Source organism: Xenopus laevis, chromosome 3S (assembly GCF_017654675.1).
Source record: "Xenopus laevis strain J_2021 chromosome 3S, Xenopus_laevis_v10.1, whole genome shotgun sequence".
Taxonomy (NCBI): Eukaryota; Metazoa; Chordata; class Amphibia; order Anura; family Pipidae; genus Xenopus; species Xenopus laevis.
In genome coordinates, this window is record NC_054376.1 from 98,496,067 (window position 1) to 98,521,561 (window position 25,495).

A 25,495-nucleotide genomic window follows, 5' to 3' on the forward strand; every position below is an offset into this window, starting at 1 on the left:
GTGTGTGGTGCAATGGGACTTTTATTATTATATTAATTGCTATTGGCTCACAACTTCAGTTCAAGAGTGCTGCATCTATCTATCTATCTATCTATCATCTATCTATCTATCTATCTATCTATCTATCTATCTATCTTATCTATCTTATCTATCTTATCTATCTATCTATCTATCTATCTATCTATCTATCTATTTATCTATCTATCTATCTATCCAATCTATCTAATCATTGCTTCTTAGTGCATAGAGAGCCAAATGTTCTTATTCATGCTATGCTTTAGATCAGGGTGTTTTAGCATTCTGGTGGTTCCATTTATTTGCTTATAATGCCCCACACAGACTATGGCAGAAATGGATGTCAATAAAGGATGTTAATCTTGCTTTGCTGGTTAATAGACTCAAATGAAATCTATTTTGGTAATAATTCATGTTGTGTATGTTCAACGTACCGCAGCATTACAGGCTATTTGGCCAGTACTTTTTATCTAACTTGGCTCTCTTGAAGGAAGATAATACACTGGGCTTTTTTTAGGCTTTGGCTTATTTACAAGCATTGAAGGGAAATGCGGCCTAAATTATAAATTACATGCACAAAATGTATTTGTTCTTGTCCCAGACTAACCTCAAGGGAGCTATTACAAGATTAATTGTGCTACTTGCGTGATTATTTGCGTGTGTCTAAACTGTGCAACCTGCTGAGCACCAAGAAGTTCATTAGGATGCTATAACATGACAACCAGAACAACAAAATGTATTGGCATCCAACACATTCTTGAAACAAATGGTGTTAAATCAAAGGTTGCTGCAAGGGAAGAAGATGCACGCATCTTCACGCAAAACCAAGCCTTAATTAGCATTGCTAAATTATCAATTAAAAATAATATAATTTGGTAATAGTTTGCCTCTTATGTCTTTGTTACACTGAAATATCAACAGTGTATCAAAAAGAAAGGCTGATGGTTTTAACCGACCCTGATAGATAAAAATTTAATAGAAGTACAGATAAAATACAGTAGGTTGTATGCAACTGTAAAAACTGCAACTGTAAAAACACAGCCTGGCTGGGTGTAACCTTACATTTTACATTTTTACACGCCCAATTATATATCTTTCACCTAAATTAGTCAGTGAAGCCAAATAGTTAGGGGAGAACAAGGTGCTCCTGAATTATTTGTAAAGTAACTCACCGAACAGTGAAAGTGGTCCGGGTGCACCAGCCCCAGACCCCCAGCTTTAGGGAGCGGTACAGCAGAAGATAAAGAAGCAGGGCTGACTCAAACGGATCCACAAGACCATAGATATTCAGTGTTTCGCACCCCTCAGGGTGCTTAGTCATGGGCTTTAGTTTTGTCTATACATCAACATTACATATGAAGTAAGCAGACTATTGGGACATTCTGTAGTTCACAACTGCACATAACTTCACCTAGCAATATCTGTGTGCAAATATGGAAGCAGTAAATGACAAATGTGTCAATGCCCACAGCATGTTGACAGGGGAACAAAATGTTCTTGTTTGGATAAATGGCAGAACAAATACACGTGCTAAGAGTATAATGTTTCCACAAATATTCCCTGTAAAATCAGCTTAGTGGTTGAGAAATAAAATCAGTCTGTGTTTCAGTCTAGCCGTTACTTTAGACTTCATTGTCTTGGCAAATGGGGGTTTAACCTGATCTGTGGAAAGAGGAGCTTGTAGTTGAACTTCAATATACAACATACTATTAGTACCTACCTGAAAGGCATCCTTACATTCATTAGTTCTGCGTATCTTCCTAGTACCTCCCATGGAGCATGAAGTTTTACAAACATAATGTCACTGTTTGCAACGGAAAACTGAAAAAAAAGTGTCATTTACTGATGCAGACAACCATGGGTTTTTTTTCTACAATACAGCTTTTTTCCAAGAATTCCATTGTAAGAGCACATGCTATTCCGCTGTTTCTGTGTTGTTGAAAGCTACAAGTCAATAGTAGCTACTGATGCTACCTGCTAAGGGAAACCAGGAATTACCACCACTTCAAGGCTGAAGGTAGTTCCAAAGAGTCCCTAGCATCTATAAGTGTAGCCATACGTTTCTATAATTTGTATAAGTATAATTAACTTTTGTGAACTTGTGCTTGCATTCATAAGTGAACTCTAATCTTATATTTTAAAAGTTAGTTTGCATTACTGTGGGAGAGCACAGAATTTTATTAGAAATAAGAATGAATTCCTGGCCATTTAGTCCCTGGAGATGGGTCATTGCAGCTGGGCTGTGAAGCCTCAGATGACAAAGTGCAGTTCAATTTACCAAAGAATCAATTTAATTTTCACTGTACAGTATATCAATACAAAATATGCTTTATATGAATGAGTTATATGCTGTTAGTCATGCATACTGTATGTTATGTGTCTGTCAAACTACATATACTATAATTTCTTAATGCAGGCTGGCTTACATTAAAATTATTTGTCTCAAGAAAAACATTGCTAATTTAGCCAGTTATATAGAAATATATTGTTCTGCACAAGATGCCACCACAAGCTAGTTTATACCAAAAGTAATACAAGATACCGTACCTCCTTCTCTAAATGCAATCCCTCGGCCCGAATATTTCTTTCAAAAATCTCCCTTTTCTCTGACTGAAGACTTGATTTTCTATACACCAGAATATAGTCAATACGATGCTTCCCATCATTAAAAAATAGCCCACTTGTTTTATTTTTTTCTGGAACACTCAAACCCTAAAAGAAAAGAGGCAAAATATCAGTCTACGACTGAGATGTAGAAGTATTGTTACAATATAGATTTTTATGTTCTTTGTAGAAAGGGCAAAGGTGAAAAAAGGTTGGCAATGTAGTAAGAAATTTCTACACAAATTTTCAAATTGGACCCAACTTTATAAGACTATCTAGAAAATGTAACAGTGGTCTCAAAATTGACATTCACCGACGTGAGAAGGCCAATTAGTTATCAGACAGGAAATATCTCAGCAAATCTCTGAACCACTAACCAGAATAATGATGCTCAATTTATTTCTAAAAACGTCTCTTAAAGCAGAGGGCCCCATTACAGCACAGAAAGACTGGGGATTCACAAATTCCATAATTAAATAATGTCTAAGTTGTGGCTCTTAACATCTCCTAGCTCCCAAACAATAATGAGCTGAAGGGCAGCAATTAGTACATTGCTCTGTGTAAGTAAATACAATATCATCTGTTATATCTTATAATGCTTGAAAGGCCTTCCAGTTCCATGCTTTAATGCAGGTTCCGTTATATAGAACAGTTTTGGATTTGAAAAACAATACATGTTTGTGTCTGTCTTACATCCTGTGGAAAATTAGGGTTCTCAAAGACATGCATTGTTCAGGATTGATAATAAATCTACGTAAACATTCAACCTTTTTTCTGATAAACTTGGCATAGGAGAGAAATTTTCTAGTAGAGTCTGTAAAGTACATGCCTTTGTCATAGCAAACATGGCTGCTCTGTTGGGAATAAACCAAATAAATTATATAAAATGAATTCCATACCATATTTCAATATGTTTTACTAAAATACATACTTTAATCATATATGCAGCGAACATAAAGCCTTATTTTGTGTAAGGTATTATACACCTGTGTAAATGTCCAATAACAGTAATAAAAAATTGACTGCATGTTCATTTCTCAATTTTTTCTGACAAATGGTCAATTGGTTGATAATTAGAGGGGGCCCATCAATAATAAAGGAGACACACGCTCACTGTTAACCCATTCTTTCTTGTAAGGCCAAGCCTGTATTTTCGAAAATGGGAACTATCAACACAGCAACATCAGAATGGAACATTTTGCATTCATGTCTAGAGTTTTTTACTTTAATATTCAATCAAACTGAATCATTAAAGGGGAACTATCACGAAAATTAAAATTTAATATAACCTTCAGCATACCGAAATAAGAAACGTTTTTAATACAATCAATTACATATTCTGCATAATTTCTGAAATAATCAAGTTTATCTTCACTATTACTCTCTCAGCATCTCTTTCTCCTCATTCTCTTTTCATTCAGGAGTTGGGTGTCTGATGAATGATCCAATATATATCTTATAGGGGGGCTCCTTTTGCCTAGAAGATGTATTAGAGATCACTCTATTAAAAATCACTAGAAATCTGGTCTCTCTACATGCAGGACTTGGGCAAAAGGCAGTTATTTTGTTAGATTTTGTTTGTACTGGAATCAGTTATTTGAGTGAGCTCTAATACATCTGCGAGGAAAGGAAGCCTCCCCTATAAGATATATTGGATCAGTCATCTGACACCCAACTGCAGCATAAAGACAGAATGAGGAGAAACAGATGCTGAGAGAGGAATAGTGAACATAAACTTGATAATTTCAGAAACAATGCAGATTTTTTAATTGATTGTATTTACAAAGTTTCTTATTTCAGTATGCTGAAGCTTATATTACATTATTGCTATAGTTCCCCTTTAAGCAAAAAGGTTCCTAAAATGTTTGATTTGGAATAACTGTGCCTGGTTCTTTTATAAAAGCATTCACTGAACCTGAAAGAGATGGGAATATAATGAGAAGAGCCTGCCAACTTTTATAGTACATTGCTGAACCCAACACAGCTTTCCGTTACAGTACGGTCTGATTTTCTAAGCATACATTTCTCACATCTTGACTCCGCACACACATTAAGAAGAAGAAAAAGGGAACCAAGATATAAGGCAGCATATTCAGCTCCCTAGTTAAATGTCTTATTCTTGACAAATTGAATTTGTTTTGTCCTCAGGCTAATATAGGAATTGTCAAAAAGTCTGGCATGTGTCTGCTTCCAGAGCCAAATACATATGCTGGAGAAACTATGGTAAAGGTAAAGAAATTGGTGTAAAACAGCAACAAAGGCCTTACATATCTAAAGTAACCTCTATATGCATAAAAATACCTTGCATGCTGCTGTTTTGAAGAATACCATTATATTTCATACCCAAAAATGTGAATTAAAAATAGGGCTTCCTTATTCTGCATCCTGTCATAATATCGTGTCATCAGCACAGACAAATTACATTGCTTTAATGCCTTCCCCCAAGTCATGAATGAATAAGTTGAATACAAGTGGACCATTACAGATCCCCTGTGGGATACCTGTGGGAACCCTAATCAACAGAGAGAATGTACCATCACAACCACCGTCTGCTCACAATCCTTTAGCCAGTTTTCTTTCCATGTACAAACAGTATTATATACAAGACCTTTATCAATTTTTTTATACTGATGCATAACACCTGTGTAAAAAAGAAATGTCATTTATAGACAGCAGCAGTAAATCCAATATAAGAGTATATGCATTCTCCCTCTGCTTACACCTGGCTTTATGTTCTTTGTTCATTATGATATATATATATTCATTATTATAATATATAATTAATGAATTATACATAGAGAAAAATAAATCAACTGACACACCATGGCACCAAGGACGGAGAACCTTGCAAGTATCTATTCTGAGCAGAAGAAGGGTAATAATGTAATCAAAACAAAATAAATGACCTGATTTCTTTAGTGAGGAAAGATCCATAACTTATAGCCTAATTGTTAACACCAGTAACACCCTGTGGTCTGCTCATAAATATTAAAATCTTGATCACAAGGGGAACCTGTATTAGGTGACCTAGTTAGAAAAATGTAAATCTACTAAATCCCAATAGCAATCCATAGAAACCAATGAGATGCTAGCCTTCAAATAGGTGACCAGTAAATACTAACTTGCTGATTGGTATTTATGGGACCCTTGCTTCAATTATTACGGTTTATATTCTTCTTTCATTATATCACAGAATGAGGATACTGTATCTGTGTATCTACCTCATTAACAAGGATATTATGCCTAAAGCTGGCCATAGTTGCAAAGATCCGATCGTTTGAATACTCGAACGATCGGACTTCCCCATCTCCCGAGCTGCCACTAACCATTCAGATCAAATAAAGTAGTAAAAGAACAAATCAGCAGATGTTCTGCCACTGAAAATCGTACAATCGGCAATACACGCAGAGATATTATCGGCAGCCGATAAAATCTCAACCTGCCCGATCGACCAAACGGCCAATCTCCACAGGACAAAAAATGTCAGGACTCTCCACACACGATGCGAAAAATCGCACGAATCCTCGATTCGTACGATCGGATCTTTGCGTCTATGGCCAGCTTTATGTTTTGTATCATTGCAACATTTATATACCATGCTTTATAATAGGGTTTTTGTAGCTTATACTACATATATTCTGAAAAAATATCTGTGATAGATATTGCAAGTGGTAGATTTTCTGTGAATTCCACTTTTATCATTTCTGTGAATTATACTTTTATTAATGCATCATGTTAATGATTGCATTTATAAACTGTGGTGGACAGAAACTCAGTGTGATGATTTGTGCTACACAAAGTCAAAATCCATATGAGAGCCGCTATTGCTCACAAATGAGGAATAAATGACTACAGGGACTGAATATACATTGTCTGGAAATATGTCAGGATGAGTAATCCCTGAATTATTTATCGGAACAAACTTTCACTTCAGTGTGAGGGATCTCTGATTGGCTCCAGACGTCACGTGTCTTAGAATCCGGGTTCCTGGTTTAGGAACTTTAATCTACATCACACATACGGATATATTCAACATGATTTCAAATTTAAAAAATATGTTACTTTATTGGTTCCATTAAAATTTGTTAGCTTCGGTACAGTGCATGATAATCACCACTGACGCGTTTCATGCCCTATTGCACTTCCTCAGAACTCTGAGGAAGTGCCATAGGGCATGAAACGCGTCAGTGGTGATTATCATGCACTGTACCGAAGCTAACATATTTTAATGGAACCAATAAAGTAACATATTTTTTAAATTTGAAATCGTGTTGAATATATCCGTATGTGTGACCTGAATTATTTATGTTTAAGAAAAAACCCTAAACATGCCTGCAATTCAGAGTCCCCATTACCAATATTTAAACATGGAAGATGTGCAAAATGCAGAATTATACAAACAAAAATGCATTTCAGATGATGGAAAAATAAAAAAATTTCATGCACTTGTGATCTTGAATGTTGTTCTAGCGCTTTGCTTTGTTTTGTTGTAGGTGCTGTTTTTTAGCCAGGGTGAAAGCTTTAGAAAGCAATATTTCTTTCTGTAGATTCAGGTGGCATGCACTAGACATATTCAAGATAAACTTGACGTACGAATGCCCTTTAAATTGATTTATCAACCATTGAAGTATATTGATAGCCACTGCACAGGCAATTTCCCTATTCATAACATTTGTTTTGGGGCTAAGAAGGTTATAAGTGGCAGCAAAAAATTGTGGCGACCTGAAAAGGAGGAGTCATTGCTCTGTGCTGAGAAAACTATGAGGCTGAGGACAACAAATTCACTGCATGGAGCACAGCAAATCTTTTTGTCCCTCTTTCTATTTCCAAAATGTTGGGAGATATGCATATTTAGGAATGAAATTGTAGTGGGAAAATGAAAACACTATTACCTAAATATCACTGGACTACAGCTCCTAGCACCACTCTTTATTATCGAGATTTATCGCATGCTAGGTGCTGCAGTTCTCACTAGGGAGAGTGGCCCAGTGAATGCTCTGTGTGTGTAAATTCCCTCTCTTTGTTCTTTGCGCCTGTGGTCATTACTCGAGGAACTAGTGGAATTTTTTATTTTAACAGCAAATACCTTATAGCATTATGTTCAGCCTCGTGATGTTTCCTTTATAGTCTGATATGTACAAGAAATAGCTATATTGCTATGTCTAGAAATGATGATTGATCTAATACATTTGAGATTTATCTTGCACTTGTAATTAGGCTGAGGCTGTGAAACACAAAGCCAATCTGTATTGATCACTATGATCCTGTGCTGAAGCATTACTATTCTAATTGGAAGCAAATGTGAAAGGATCACAGTGGCTCAATATTTTGCATGGGTGGTTAGTGAATGGTTTGATGAGTATGAAAGAATGCGAGCCATTTGCTATAATATCCCAGGATGGTTGATCCCAGCACAACAAATTACATTTTGCATTGACATCTCAGTGAAATATGTTCACCTGCCCAGACCTGGTCAACCCCATAACTTCCCAGAAATTCAAACTTGTCAATGTAAAATGAAGTATACATACAGTATGGCAATGTATATAGAACAGTCATTGTATGGTATTTAGAAACAGGACTTCTTTATAGTGATGAGCGAATTTATTCGCCAGACACGAATTGGGGGAGAATTTGCACGATTCGCCATGGTGAATAAATTCGCAAAATGGCCCTGAAAATTCGCTGGCAAAAATTCACCAGCGTAAAAAAAAATGGACGCCGGCGCAATTTCGCAAATTTTTCACCCGTTTAGAAATTTGTCGGCGAATCGAAATTGCGCAAATTCGTCCATCACTACTTCTTTAGCATGATACCATAGCATATTGTTTTATTCTAGTGCCAAAGCATTCTTTATAAAGTAGATAGGCAAGCATAACAAAATTAAAATTTAAGAAAATCTACTATATTATACATTTAGATGCCTTGAGGCTGTTTTCTTTGATTTGTCAGGTACATCTATCTATATATAATTCTAGAAAAAATATTTGTAGAACAGTTTGTTGTAAGATAATGACAAGAGTGTCAATGACACAACATAAATAAAATGAGATAAATCTATGATAATTATATAAAGCTTGTAAAATAGATAGACATTGGGGACACAAGTTCTGATAGAGAGGAAAAAGTCTTAGGGTTTTTTTTTTTAATGGAAGATAATTGTGAACAAGTATTTTGTGCATAGTGACCTCTTAACTGGCCTTGTCTGAGTGAAAACGCCTTACCTCTCCTTCTGCGTCTAACCGGCTGACTTCATCTGACATGCTTGTTAAATTGCCAGCATGCAGCAGAGAATCATCGTCTTTTGATGGACTGTTTGCAGCTTCTAAATCCTCAAAGAATATATTTATATCTTTAACTCCTGAAAATAGAACAGAGATTCCAGATTACATCAATATGATTATGCTACCTCTACGTCAAAAATATAATCAAGTATTGGGCACCTCCCTAAAACAAGTAACTTCACTCTACCTATCACATCCCTATTAAATTAGTATAAAACCCCAAAAATCTATTTAGCAATGTGATTGTATGAAATCAAAGACATTGCAACGTTTTCTGTCCTTTTTGTTGCAGTTAGTCTGGTCGTTCTCATTGAGAGTACTTGCCCTCATTATAATGTTGCTATGATAATCTGATTCATATTAACACATTATTTCCTTTTATAAAGTCTGACCAGTTCATCCCTCTTAAGGGGAGTATAGCTCATAAATAAAAAACAACCCAATAGGAAAAGGAAATGCCATTTAAGGGTGAGCTGAATCCAGCTTTCTTCACTATTTTTGTCTGGCCTAAACCAAATTGGTTATATATATATATATATATATATATATATATATATATATATATATATATATATATATATATATATATATATATATATATAGTTCAACCTCAAATTTCAAATTACCACCCAACTATATGACATATTTATCCAACATATACACATTTCTTTGTGTTTTTCGTAGTATTTTACTGGGAATGCTTAAATACTATAATGAAAAGTCCCCTGTTAGTTTGTGGGTACTAGTTTTTGAATGATACATGCTCTAATTATATTATATATTATAATATTATAAAATATATTATATATAATATATTGGCAAAATGTATTCAGTTTCTAAGAAGATTTTAACTTCCCTTTATTTTTTTTTCTGTTAGCAAGTGAAACCATGAGAAATCTGCTGTATTAGCAAGCCCTTGACCATGTAACTGAAAAAGGGATTACCATTGAAATTACAGAGAACAACTATTGTTCTGTTCTTTTGAAGCTAATGAGGAATGCTCAAGACATGGATTGGTAAGCATGAAATAAGTGAAATCTTGCACTCTAGAGGTGTATTTATGGTTATTGTTGATAAAAAGAAGTGCAACACGGGTTCAGCATTACAATTTTACCTGGGTATTGAATTTCTGTGTTCCCATTTGAGAGTGCACATTTGCCGGAGGCCTTCATTCTTATTGCTCTTCTGAGTGGCGGAAGTGAGGAATGCCTGACCACAATTTGTCTGCTAGGAAGAGAATGGCTGGGTACACTTTTCTTTTGATGGATTTGCAACTGGTTTTTAGACCCATGAATAGATATGCTTATTCCTAGGGGACAAGAAAATAGGATAGGTCACAGAGTTAGGCCAGCCATACTTGCCAGTACTTCTACTAAATCTGACAATATATATGTGTATCGCCTATTATTTTTTCAAATATTTTAATTTTAAAATTCTTGGAGTCTTTTGGTTCACCAAAAGAACACTGTAGCCCAGCGATCCCCAACCAGTGGCTTGTGAGCAACATGTTGCTCTTCAACCCCTTGGATGTTGCTCCCAGTGGCTTCAAAACAGGTTCTTATTTTTGAATTTCTGGCTTAAAGGGGAAGGAAACCTAGTTGGCGCAAAAACCCTCCCCCCCCTCCCGTGTGTTGCCCACCCTCCCTCCTCCCCCTGGCCTACCCGTCCCGCTGGGCAAATGCCCCTAACTTGTTACTTACCCTTCTGCGCAGGTCCAGTCCAGGGAGTTCACAGACGACATCTTCTTCCACACGATCTTCTTCCTGCTTGAACGGCGTTTTGGCGCATGCGCAGTAGGAGCATTTCGCCGGTACGATCTACTGCACATGCGCCAAAAGTACTGCGTGACTTTTGGCGCATGCGCAGTAGATCCGTACCGGCGAAATGCTCCTACTGCGCATGCGCCAAAACGCCGTTCAAGCAGGAAGAAGATCGTGTGGAAGAAGATGTCGTCTGTGAACTCCCTGGACTGGACCTGCGCAGAAGGGTAAGTAACAAGTTAGGGGCATTTGCCCAGCGGGATGGGTAGGCCAGGATTTGCAACCTACCAGTCAGGGAGGATTTAGCCCTCAGACAGAAACCAAGGTTCAGCAGACTTTTACTTTTTACTATACTAATGCTATTATGCAGAGAGACACAGGATCCTCAATACTATGACTGGTAGGTAAACAAGTTAGGGACTGCCATATGGGGTTTACCTTGACGTAGTATGGTGGCTTTTCAACTTTATGATCATAACTTTGTAACTAAAAACCCCTGTCTTTGTTAACACATGTATACTTCTATACATTTTTACTTAGCAATGCGGGTGCTCCCACAACCCCCCTTTGTATTTACCCCCAGGAACTTTTTGCATGCTTGTGTACTCCCCAACCTTTTTTATATTTCAATGTGGCTCATGGTTAAAAAACGGTTGGGGGCCCCTGCTGTAGCTCATGAAACAAAGCTTATCTTCCAACATCCAGTAAAATGGTGAATGCCTGTCTGAGAATCATAGCAGCAGAATTGTTGGTGCCCCGCTGTCCTCCTACCTAACTTTTCAAATGAAATATGCAGCCCATTTCGCCCTATCCTAGCCTGTCATCCTAACTGCAGTGATAGATGTTAAACACTATTATTGCATTAAACATCTACTTATGTCAATAAAGACAATTAATAATTTATATATATATATATATATATATATATATATATATATATATATATATATATATATATATATATATATATATATATATATATATAAAAAGAACAAAAAACCAGCACCAGGGGTCTTTGCAGTGAAAAAAACTTGTATTATCACATTAGTATGTACAACCGACTAATGTGATAATACAAGTTTTTTTCACTGCAAAGACCCCTGGTGCTGGTTTTTTGTTCTTTTTGTATCAATATTCTACTCCGGGCACAGGGGCAGCTACGAGGTAGCTTTAACTGAAGGTGGGAGCTGTCCTGTTCTACATGTATATATATATATATATATATATATATATATATATATATATATATATATATATATATATATATATATATATATATATATATATATATATATATATATGCAAAAACCTTAATTCTCCTCCAAACAATCTATCATTGTTGCTTGCAATTCGCAGTGGTATCAGTATTATGGCCATCAAGGCAAGAAATGTGAAACGGAAGCATTGAAACATAATGGGGCAGATTTATCAAAGTGGGAATTTAGAACTCAACACAATAAAACTCACTCACTATATATTCATTCCTATGGGATTTTTAAAAGCATATTTATCAAATGGTGAACTCCATTGAAGAACAAGGAAAGGCTAAATATAATATGAAGTTCAGGGAAAGGTGTACCTCTTTACAGGCATATCAGTGTAGAAATTTTGCTGACGCATGCCTCCGTTTAAAAGATCCTTAGCCAATGATTACCCAAAAGCTTGAAGTATAAAACGAGCACTACACAGAAGTCACCGCTCTCCTCTCAAGACCAAGACTCAAAAATGTGCCCATTACATAGTATTTGGTTTTGGCGCCTGTGCACATCCTAATTATGGTGAGAGCATTCGCTGATGCTCATCCACTGTAAAAAAGAATAAGACAGTGCACCTAAAACTGATGCAGGGAAAGTTCACATATGAATGGGAAAGATGTGCATGGTGACACGATCCGGACAAAAATGGCAGACACGATCTTCTAATCTAGAGAAACACTACAAGGAAAGATTAACGACATTACAGAGGGTATCTCAATAAAAAAAGGTAGTGATCTGGGAGAGGGGAATGAATGTAAAAAATGGGTTTACTTGTCCTTATAAATACGATGCTAAAAATCCCATAGGATTGAATAGAACATGGGTGAGTTTTTCTATGGTGAGCTCTAATCTTACATTTTGATAAATCTACCGGTAAATATAGTGCAGACCTACTGGGGATAAATGGAGTAACAGCTGGGAACTAGTAATGTGGTTCGGTCTGACCTCACACTCTCCCTCACGCGTGGCGGGCGGGTTGAGCTCTTCTCCTGCTCTTCCCGCCCGCCACCATCAAATGCCAGCTTCTGACTTCCAGGTTCTTCTTTTATTGTCACTGCACCTGCTCGCCCCGCCCTTTTTGTGATGTCATCGGCAGCGCGGGTCAGGGAAATCCCGACCCGCACATCACTACTGGGAACCATTACTGATCAGTCTCTCTCCCTTATATAACAATTGTTTCCATATTTATACCTCAGGCATTTCTGTAGAGAAAACAGGAATTTAGTGTCCATATTGGGCATCTGCTGCAGATGCAGACACTTGTGATGAGACAGAGTACTTGATCCATGATGAAAGCATTGTTGCAAAAAGAGAAGAAGCCACAATACACCGTTAATGAAAAATATACTTACCATGTAGGGATGTCGCGGACTGTTCGCCCGCGAACTAATTCGCGCGAACATCGACTATTCGCGTTCGGCGAATGTTCGCGAACGTCGCGCGACGTTTGCCAATTTGGGTTCGCCTTAGCTGGCGCTTATTTTTGCCCTCTCACCCCAGACCAGCAGATACATGGCAGCCAATCAGGAAGCTCTCCCTCCTGGACCACCCCCACACCCCCTGGACCACTCCCCTTCCATATATAAACTGAAGCCCTGCAGCGTTTTTTCATTCTGCCTGTGTGTGCTTGGAAGAGCTAGTGTAGGGAGAGAGCTGTTAGTGATTTGAGGGACAGTTGATAGTAACTTTGCTGGCTAGTAATCTACTTGATACTGCTCTGTATTGTAGGGACAGAACTCTGCAGGGATTTGAGGGACATTTTAGGTTAGGTAGCTTTGCTGGCTAGTAATCTACCTTCTACTGCAGTGCTCTGTATGTAGCTGCTGTGGGCAGCTGTCTGTCCTGCTGCTGATCTCTCATCTGCATCTGTTCTTCAAACAACTGCCACCTAGCTGTCTAAATATCAATAATAATACCGTCTCCAGAAACACCACCCGAGTGACGTTTTTCAAGCAGCAATAATATATTCCGTATCCAACGGCTGTAGTGTATACGTTGCCCTTGCAGGCATTATTTGCCCAGTCTTTAACCAAGTGCCACCTAGCTGTGTGAGCTTTTTCACATTCCGTGTCCAGAAACATCACCTGAGTGACGTAGTGTGATTTCTGCCCTTTACAGCACAAAACGCAGCGCTGTGTCAACAATGGATTTTTCAGATACATTTTTGCCCTTGATCCCCCTCTGGCATGCCACTGTCCAGGTCGTTGCACCCTTTAAACAACTTTAAAATCATTTTTCTGGCCAGAAATGTCTTTTATAGCTTTTAAAATTCGCCTTCCCATTGAAGTCTATGGGGTTCGCGACGTTCGCGAACTATTCGCATGTTTTGTCGCAAGTTCGCGAATATGTTCGCGAACATTTTTTCCGCCGTTCGCTACATCCCTATTACCATGTACTGTATACACCATTTTTCACATTATCAATACTAATTGTATAAATATTGGTACAAATATCCATGTAAATACTTATCAGTTTGCATTATAACTAATAAGGAAACCCATGACCTTCATCAGACATTCTCTAATTTCTGCCCTCTGGCATTAACTTAAGACTGCCTTGAAATGAATATTGTAATGAGCTTTCCCGTCTTTAAAGGATGTACGCCTGGATTTTCCATTTACTGACACTCTGCTTGTTAAGATGATTTTGAAACCTACTGTGAAGCATGAATGTTTAAGAAATGACTTTAACTGAACTGCAAGAATAGAAATATTAGCAGTTAAGCGAGCAGCATGTTCATTAGAATGCAGAAGCCTCATTATAAATAGGAGAATATAGACAGACACTTCAAAAAAGGCCTGTCATTTGCTGATGAACAACTTTAGTCATGGGCAGACTGTGTAAAGGCTTCCCTTTCAACATGAAGTAGAAAAACGACAATAAAGAGAACCAGCTTCTAATGAATCTGAGTGCCACTTGTCAATACTGACTTTGTTTAAAGGATTGGTTAACATTCTGTGCTTTCCGCTGCTTCCTGACACGCCAAAGCTCTGATGACCTACGATTAGAGCGCCATTATACACAAGAAATGTACTGGTTCTAGAAAAAACTACACATGGTTGCAATACGGTAGCCACCTTTTCTGGAAAAAAATACCTGCCTTCCTATAATTATATAGTTTTTCCCTATAAATAACATTGGCATCAAACAACGTTTTTACCGGCCAGGTGGCAGCCCTAGTTACTAGACATTGGATCTTCAGAGACATATAGGAGCAAATTCACTAAGATGCGAAGTTGCGCCAGGCCCAACTTCGCCGCACTTCGCCAGGCGTAGTTTCGCCAGGGCTCCGCAAACTCACTAAAATCCGAAGTTGCGCACAGGGGTAGTGTAAGGTTGCGAAGTTGCGCTAGCGTTGATTCGCTATATAAAGCTAAGTTACGCTAGCGATGGCTAATTTGCATACGGCGCGAAATTCAAATTTCAATGGAGGAACACGTATCTGCACAACAAATGCCTAGAAAACCTTCAAATCAGCAAATAAAAATTTTATTTTGCCCTACACATGTGCCCACTGTCTAGGTAAGTTGCCATGAGTCAGGAAATGTAGGGGGGAGGAAGGGGAGCCCCAAAAAATGTTCGATCTTTTTCAGCCTATCAGCCATCATGTAGAAAACACGCCAGCGTTTTTTGGGACTTAGAAAAAAATGTGACTTTTTCTTAAACAATCCCTATCTACTCTATTGCGCTTCGCAAGGTCTGAGGTGGCGAAGGAAGTCTAGCGTAAAAGGTAGCGTTCAGTACACTGCGCAAGTTAGTGAATTTGCGTAGTTTCGTCGCTAGCGAAACTTCGCCTGGCGTAAGGTTGCGAAGTAACACTAGCGAAACTACGCCAGCGTTCGTTAGTGAATTTGTGCAGTAGCGAAAATGCCAAACGCTAGCGAATTAACGCTAGCGACTTAACGCTAGCGTTCGGCGCTTCGCGGCTTAGTGAATTTGCCCCATAGTATTTGCAGGATGTAATCTATAACAACAGATAAAGATTCTGGGTCTGGTAGTTGCATAACATCTGAATATTCATTTTTTAAAACAAAAGAATGCCAACCTTGTCCAAGCTTGCAGATTACTTTACAAGGCAGAGGAAAGTGTATTATTTTTCACAAATGGTAACAAAAAAAGAAGTGATCAAAAGGAGGCAGAAATGTAAATGTGGCCTGATGGCCATTTTGTCTGGATCATCCTGCAAGGATGATACATTTTGAAAGGACCCAACATAATTATCATGAACAGATTAAATAAAAGTGGATCCTGTATAGATCCATGAAGACCACCCTCTTAGTAAAGAATGAAGAACTGCCAACAGCCCTTTGTACACAATCCTTCAGTCTTCTCTACACAGTACATGTACAAGCAATCCCAAAAGATCTTGATTTAAAAATATATCACAAGCCTTATCACATACTTTACTTTATTTATAAAACAAATTGTCCTGGTGGTGTATCAAAAGTATGAATACTTAAACATAGGGGAAAAATAAAGAAATACTGCTTATATATTTTAGAAATTTTAATGTGAACTTCAGCAATTATAAGAAAGCCCAGAACCCTTGGGAAATTAGAAGATAGTTGGATCTCTGCTTCTAGGAAAAGAGGTGATTGACTTCCAGTAATATTCTCAAAGTCATCAGTTTCTGCCCTGAAGTATGCTGCATTGTTCTTTCAAAGGAGCAGACGAACATATGAAATATTAAATGTCTTCCAGCATATTTGGTACTTTCTGCAATAGCTGTAATCTATCATTTAACGGTAGGTAAACCAAATACAACATTTTTCATAATGAAAGTATAACAGTTTTATAAATTATAAATAATTTCAATTATTTAATTATCTGTACCGGTAAATGTAATTGTTATCAAACAATTGACTAATGCTATTCATTGTACTGCTGGTCCTAACTACAGGTGTCAGGCAAGACTCTCATACTATTACAGCGGTTTATTTTTTAACAGTATCTTTCCCCAAATCATATATTTTTCATGCACCCTAAACCCTGTCAGCGCTATGGTATTTGTACTTAAAAGTAAAATTTATGAGAATTCTAGTTTATTTGAGGTTTTTCAAAAAAACTGGAAAAATCTTGATTGTGAATCTTGAAAACTCAATTGCTTAAAAATGTGAAAAAAACATCTCAAACACTGTGAAATCACATTCTACTTATCATTTTCAATGTATGCAAAATGTGGCTTATTTTGAAACACTCAAGCTTTAAAATAACTTGAATTTGGGAAATATGCCTTCTGTTTACTCTTATATAATCCAGCTTTTAGATGCTGATTTTTTTTTTTTATATTCAGGTTTTTGAATTTTTGGACTATAAATAAAAAGTTTCAGATCCTCAAATTTGAAAACAGTTGCAATTTTTTTATCCAAAAAACTCAAATCACATATCATGGTCAAAAACTCAAATTCACATGTTAAAAAAAAATCTGTTCCTTCACCAAATGAGTTTCACTCTTTCATAAAATGTTACAGTTTCCATGGCAGATGAGGTGGTAGACCACGGTGAGATAACCTTTGAAAGTAGATCGCCACATTGGTAAAGCTTGGGCACCCCTGTCCTACAGTGAGTAAATTTCCATAAAAATTCTTACAATTATTTTTAATGCACACTGTAGGCATCATTTATTGGCTGATATTGCCATTATTGATGCTATTATACGGAAGTGACCCCATTCACATATAAATGCAGCACAGGCATGGGACCTGTTATCCATAATTGTTGGGACCTGGGTTTTTTTTCCAGATAAGGGGTCTTTCTGTTACTAAAAATCATTTAAACATGAATTAAACCCAATAGGATTGTTTTATCTCCAACAAGGATTAATTATTTCTTAGTCAGGGTCAAGTACAAGATACTGTTTTATTATTACAGAGAAAAAGGAAATACATTTAAACATATTAATAATCTGATTAAAATGAAGTCTGTAGGAGATAGCCTTCCTGTAATTTGGAGCTTTGTGGATAATTTGGCTTCTGCATAACAGATCCCATACCTCTATATGCACTGCATCCACTTTTGATGTATGCTCTGATGCTGGATTCTGGGAGAAATTCTGTGTTCTGCAGGGGAGAGTGGTAATTAAATGAGCCCTATAGTTTACACACTGCTTTTCAACTAAGTTAAAAAAAAAAACAGAACAGTTAATAAAGGCAAGTGTGCCATAACCATTCATTGGTTGTATTTGTGCTTCATCACCAGAGGCTATGGCGGGAACCAGGGTAGAGCTTTGTATATCAAAATTGTCAAAGATAATGAAGCAGGCAAATAGCAATTACTCCTAAATTAACATAGTAACACAAAATTAAAATTGTGCTGGCAAGAATTTCATTCTTAAATCACAGTGATCGTTTATAATAGACGTAGCCTGTTTTTCAGATCATCTATTATCTAATGATGCAGCAGATTTTATCACAGTGTATCTACAAAGTTGGCTCTTCGGATAGCTGCCTGGATTGTTTCTAGAAAACTGACCAATGCCTATTTTTAATCTGGGGCATCATTGACTATATATCTATCAGGACTGAGATTAAAGGGGTTGTTCACCTTTGAGTTAAGTTATAGAATGATGCAGAGAGTAATATTCTGAGACAATTTGCAATTGGTCTTCATTGTTTATTATATGTGGTATTTGAATTATTTAGCTTTTTATTCAGCAGCTCTCTAGTTTGCAATTAGCCAAATTACCCTAGCAACCATAAACTGATTTGAATAAGAGACTGGAATATGAATAGGAGAGGTCTGAATAGAAAGATGAGTAATAAAAAATAGCAATAATAAAAAAATAGGTAGCCTTAAAGAGCATTTGTTTTTTTAGATGGGGTCAGTGCCCCCTGTCTGAAAGCTGGAAAGAGTCAGGCAAAGAAGGTAAATCATTAAAAAGCTATAAACAATAAATAATGAAGATCAATTGACAGGTTGCTTAGAATTGTCCATTTATAACATACTAAAAGTTAAGTTAACGGTGAACACCCCCTTTAACTGACCCCCTGTATTGATCACAGATTCAGGCTGTAAAAGCCCTGCCCTGCATGTGTGTGCCATGCTCTTCCTGCCAAATGCTTCCTGTGTGTGTCATAATTTGCCTGCTATAGCTTGTCTCTGTGTGCTATCGTCTTTCTTCCCAATGCTCCCTGTGTGTGCCATACTCTGCCTGCCCTATGCTCCATGTGTGGTTCATACTCTGCCTGCCCTAAGCTTCTTGTGTATTGTTTTAACATTTCTTGTAAGATGGGTGTGGCTTAAAGTGGGTGTGGTTTAAAAAAAAAGGTAGCGTTCAACACTGATTTCCATTATTGCCCTCCGCCATGTAGGCCTTAAAAATTCTGGCCCTCTGTACCATGGAAATTGGAGAGCACTGGTCTATAGCATTGGGCTTAACAGCCTGTGGTAAGAAACTGCATCTGTGGGATAGCAGGTATAGTAGAGTGAGATCGTATTTCATACCTCCCAACATTTTGGAAACAGAAAGAGGGACAAAAAGATTTGAGGCGAAAAATCTTTGAGCATGCCCATTTTTGTGGCGACACATCGTAATTACCAGGTTCATTTTAAAAAAATTTGTCAAGTTATGAAAGTTTGAACAAATTTCTGTTGTTTATATGTGTTATTAAAGTTCTGCTAATGAAGGTGAAATGCCCTTTAAGCTGCAAGCCACAGTTTCCCCAAGAGACCTTTCTTATCTTAAATTGTTACAATTGTTTCTTTGTGTATCTTAAATTGTTACAATTGCTTCAAAGTGCACTTGCCAGTATTCTGGGCTCTCTGCCAAAAGCCAATTAAGTTAGAAACTTTGTATCTTTTTCTGGCTGTTCAGAGCAGGAGATCAAAGAGAAAGTCTGGACATTTCAGTAACAATCCGGGACTGCAGGTTGAGCTGTCAAAATCGGGACTGTCCTGTGAAAAATGGGACAGTTGGGAGGTATGGTATTTGTAGCATGCTGATTATGACTGTTTAAAAATTAATGTGGACTTGGGATGGCAGTTATATTTGGGTGAGATCCATTTACCAGTAGCAATAAGCCCTAGGTAACCAATGCCCTCGTTTATGCTTCCAATGAAAATGAAGTAAATTATAGTTTTAACTACATTATAGTTTCTCTTTAAGAATATAATCTCTGGGCAACTGCATATATACAGAGAAACTGAAATATTAATTATGTGCTGTTGTCTTGTAAATACAGTACTTGCCATATCAGTAACCAGGCTTTATTGAGAAGACAGTGTGCCTTTATTTAACGAGATAATAAGGGTTTATTGTTGTCAATCCATTTGCTTAGGAACAAGAAGGTTCCCAAGAAGCTGCAAACACTGGGGTTCAATCTGCCAGAAGATATTGGTATCCAATTTATTGTGGATGATTTATTTGCTTTTTTTAATTTGTTGAAGATACAACTCATTATTTTTGCATTGTCAGTTTTAAAGGATTATCTATCTCTGAAAGTCAGAATTTGTTCCCACTGGAGATACTGCTCAACAACAGCTGGGAGTACTCGATCTATGTTTTTTAGAGTATGCATATATACAAAATCATATAAACCTTAACTACAGCAAGAGAGAAAGCCTGCCCCTACAGACGAGGCATAAATATGTATGTGTGATTTATATAATCCATAATTTAAAGCATAAAGAACAAATTCCACAAAACATATACACAGGCCCAGATTTGCGGCAAGGCCGCATAGGCCCGGGCCTAGGGCGGCAAAAAAATAGGGGCGGCATGCCGCCCAGCCGCATTATGGGGACGCGTGCGTCCCCATTCATTTACAGCAGCTGCGCCGGCGTTTTTTCGCTGGCGCGCTGGGAAAGTGAGGTGAGGTGGGCGCTAGGACCGTGCGGCCGCCTGGTCGGACCGCACGGCCTAGGGGCGCGCCTCAGTGAAATCCGGCGCTGCATATACATCAAAATATTGTAAACATATTTTTCTGTTTTTTTGGGCTGCTCTAAGCAACACCTTTTACCAAAGGCCTTAACAGTTCTTGATGTCAATGCTTTATGGTTTGGTGCAGTGGCATAACTAGATACTAGTTACTGGGCCCCACAGCAAATTAAACTTAGGGCCCCAAAACATTATACCAATTCTACCAAAATATATAGAACTTGCTAATTAATTAGGGCCCCACTGGGCCCTCTACTCTTCTGGGCTCCCCTGCAGGGTCTGTTTCCTCTGTAGTTACACCCCTAGTTTGGGGTGCCCTGCCCCAAAACATTGCGTGTAGCCTCTTAATAAACACAGACACAATAACTTCAATGAATATGAACTTCTGGCCAGATATTATCAAGCTGACCTAAAAGGTTTGTACTGGTATGGTAATCCAGAATAATGCTTTATACACAGTGCTGTTAACAGGGAACATGGCAAAAAGTATTTTATAAATCTGTATATTTTTGCCACAAAATACAGCAAACATCTGCTGAAACAACACGTATCATGTAGGCAACATGAAAGCAATGTAATGCTTTTAAATAATTACAATTGTGTTCAGCAGTGCACAGAAAATATACAAAGATGTATTGCTGCAGGTTTGTGTCCCCAAGTCCTCTGCTCATCACAGAATACCTTAGCCTCTCAGAAAAAGAATGATTGATTATCCTGAATGATTGATAATCCTGACTGCTTCTTTTAACAGAAAGGAAAACAGGAAGAAAACAAGAAAGGTTATTCAAATGATCTGATGTGTAAACTACATGGAAGCTTTGCAATCCAACACGACATGCCTGTCATTAGGGAACACTGCATGCTGCGCTTCATGCAATGAAAATCTCTTTGCAGAAAAGGTTTGTCAGACATCAGATTTTACCTCATCATGAGATAAAATCTCATGTTGTCTGACAAACCTTTTCTTCTAATCGAAATACATACATACTATCTGACTTTATCTGTAGGGATCAGATAAAGTAGGATTTCGTAGGATCCCACAAACTCTCCAGCGTAATTTAGCCAAGAGTTCATGTTGCTAAATCGTGCACGTCATGTTGTTTACTGTCAGAGGCTGCTATTTCTCGTTGATGATTGATGCACCAGAAATGCTGCTAGCATGCGATTTAATGAAATTAAGTCATTTTCATGCCGCCTGATGTGGACCATTGGTGCTATGTGCAAGTTCCAAGGAGCATGTATAAGCACATGGGAAGCACTTTGCATTTGTAAACGAGCACTTTGTGTGTATATATATATCTACAAAATATATCATAATTAAAAAATTATGTAATGGCATAATGCATTCCCAGCCTCCAAGACAAGTATACTTATACTTATTACTTATACTAAGTAATAATAGTTTCCTTCAGGAAAGAGAGAGAGAGAGAGAGAGAGAGAGAGAGAGAGAGAGAGAGAGAGAGAGAGAGAGAGACAGCACAAACAGTTCTCTTCCTCAGGGACAAACCAACAGTTCTCTTCTTGAGGAAGAGAACTGTTTGTGCTTGAAATATTGGATTTTTTGTAAATAAACTTTTTTCTTTATATTAAGTCCCAGTGTGTGCAGTACTCTGTCTCTACTGTATATAAAAAAAAACATATATCTTTTAGTACTGATACATTGTACCAAAAAAACTGACGTTTCAGAGAAAGGTCCCTGAGAGAACCGAAGAGTCAGTTTTTTTGGTACAATGTATCAGTAATAAAATATATGTTTTTTATATAGGGTGTGCTGGTCTGAAACTATTTTTTTACACATACATTTTGACTGAGCATCCCGCCTTTTGAACGCTGTTGCATTGGAGTGCAGACACTGTATATATATGGGATCCCTGAAACCCCTTATCTAGAAAGATCTAAATTATTGGAAAACCGCCTCCCACCGAGCCCATTTTCCCATTTTAAGCAAATAATTCCGTGCTTGCCCCTACCCTTCACCTCTGTATTAAAGTGCAAGTGTCGGGAGAAGGGTTGGGGTTTTATATATAAAACATCCACTGCTTTATTTTCAAAAAGCGCTGGATTGTGTAGTTGTCGGTCAGGGTGACTGTGGGTCATTCTAATTGGGTGATACTTGCACACATGGGAAATAAGCAGAAGAAACAAAAAAACATTGCACAGGAAAAATGTGACAAAAGCAGTGAATTAATAAGCTAAGGATAAGGTCACGCCCGGCGATTTTTCATTTTAGCCAGCGCAATGACGGAAGGCGTTCGGGGAAATTGGTCGCTGCAAAGACCAAGCGATTAGTCGCCAGGCGACTAAATGTCCCCGAATTGCCCAGTGTGTGACCTTACCCAAAAAGAATTGCTGAGAAAATGGCTTGGATCGTAAAAGCTTGTTGAAGAGATAAATGTGCTATTTTCATGCCATAGTAAAATTCAGAACGAAGATCTACTATCAAGAATAAAATGATAAATGCATGTACATGTGACAATAGGACTATAATGAAGCACCGTGATATTACTTCAGTAATGTAAAACACTGGAGTTGTAGAATAATTTATTAATGGCGCAAAATGATTATTATAATGGCTAAGCATTTGTATTACATTGGTAATCTCAATGGCCTGGATAACTGCTCCCCTGAATGCTATCTCAAATGGGATGTATGTATTTGAAATTGTCAGACACTCTGTTTGATGTGCACAGTATTTGTAACTATTGATGGGCGAATTTATTCGGCAGGTGCGAATTTGCGGCGAATTGCCACGATTCGCCGCGGGCAAATAAATTCGCAAAACTGCCGAAAAAATTTCGACATCCGTTTTTTTTGGACGCCAAAAACGAGACACCGGCACCGTTTCTCGAATTTTTCACCGTTTTGTGAATTTCGCGGGAAACGCCACAAATTCGCCCATCACTATTTGTAACATAGTTTCTTACTGGCTTAATTATCCTGCTAAAAGCTTTTTATAAATTCTTTACTTTTGCAATACCACTCATGTCCATATATATCTTGTGTGCAGAATCAATCTGATTATATTGCAGCACTTCAAGTATTTACTGCGTTGCAGAGACATCCACCCCCACAGAAGAAAATCTGATTAGGAATATATATATATATATATATATATAAATATATAAATATATATATATATATATATATATATATATATATATATTTATATACATACCATAAAGATCAACACTCCTTAGGGTATATCTCTTAATTTTACCCCAGTGCTGCTTCTGGGATCATATCCATACAACCAAATATAGTAGCACACTCCTGGGATTTTGTTTAAAAAACATCAATGTCTTTATTCCAACATACCACAAAATCAATGTTTCTGCTCACATCTAGAGCCTTTATCAAGATTTAATTGCATAATGCAATTAAGCCTTGTTGTGGCACTAAAGGAGTTAACAAATTGCAGTTCCCTTTAAATAGGGAGGGCTATAAGAAAGGCAGCATACAGGGCTATGCTGAATAATAGCCAGCCATGCACTTGGTCTGCCTGTTAACTCTCCTTGCTAAAACATATCACAAATTATCACTGATATAACCAAATAACACACAAAACATCACACCAGTTACATTTGCATAATAGGCAAGTAGCTCCCTCGGGGAGCTGTAATAATCAATTACTATCCTGCAGACGAAGGACGGATGGTAGTGGCAGCTGTTTTAAGGTAAAACTCAAGGTCTCCTGGCTGCAGTATGATATGTGTACAGGCAGTTAGTCTAATCAATACTTGCTGCAACATAAATATCCATGACTTTCACGGACCTAACATAACAGTGCAGTACAAACAACTGGATAATGGCATTATTTCTACTATGGACATACTGTACACTTATGCATGAAAGGCAACTAGTTCCTCCAGTGCAATGTGCACGACTGCCATAAGGGAAAATCGGATTTCAAATAGACTAAACATTGCCCTTCACAGTCATGTCCCTACAAAATACTAAACATCTAACTGTGTTTATTGTACAGAAAGACCTAAAGCATCAGATACATTTGCTGATCATCCTATTAAGCACATGCTGTCTGTTTGAATGGGATTGCTGCAGTTGAACATACTACACTCTAGAGAGCTAAGGAAGGAAGGTCATACAGAGCAGAAGGAGAGAGCTCTACTGTACTGCAGCAAGGAGCTTGGCTCATCTCATACACTCCAACACTCACCGTACGAGCAGGAAATTCACACATACCCAGCATCGTTTTTCTATTTTTTCCAGATGGATGGCATCCTTGGGCAGGTCAGTAGACGGCAGGGTGATCTGACAAGCATGGAAGGCTGGTCTTTACACAAGCAAACACCTGCAAGTTCTGCTACTGCCACAAAGCCACACACAGACAGCCCAGCGATGTGCTGCCTGCTCTCTGCACTAACATCTCATTTTGGTCAAAGACTTGAGTTCCAGGCATTGAGAGCTGTGGGAGAATCCTCTTCCATGTGGCATATAGATACTCTGTAAGAGACCATCAGTATTCCTGGCCAGTCCCTGGAAGCATCCAATCAAGGCAAAGTGAGCAGTGTCAGCATGACGTTTGAAAGCAGTGACTGCAAAGCATCAAAGCAAATACTGTTTCCAATGCTTACACGGCTGCCAGCACTTTACTACTTGTCTCTGTGTCTTGCAGGTATCAGTGTTACCAGCATTTCAGCACAATCATTGCTAGACTATGCCCACCATGACTACAGAAACCTC

General features: G+C 37.7%; 1 protein-coding gene across 1 annotated transcript in view; it reads right to left on the reverse strand.

Annotated features, from left to right (window-relative positions):
• The window catches only part of LOC108712387 (anoctamin-4), an 88,349-nt gene that overhangs the window by 37,310 nt on the left and 25,544 nt on the right, over positions 1-25,495 (reverse strand). Inside the window, 4 exon segments of the mRNA XM_041588673.1 lie at positions 1,736-1,836; positions 2,563-2,727; positions 8,844-8,980; positions 10,018-10,212. Coding sequence (XP_041444607.1) covers positions 1,736-1,836; positions 2,563-2,727; positions 8,844-8,980; positions 10,018-10,212 — 598 coding nt within the window.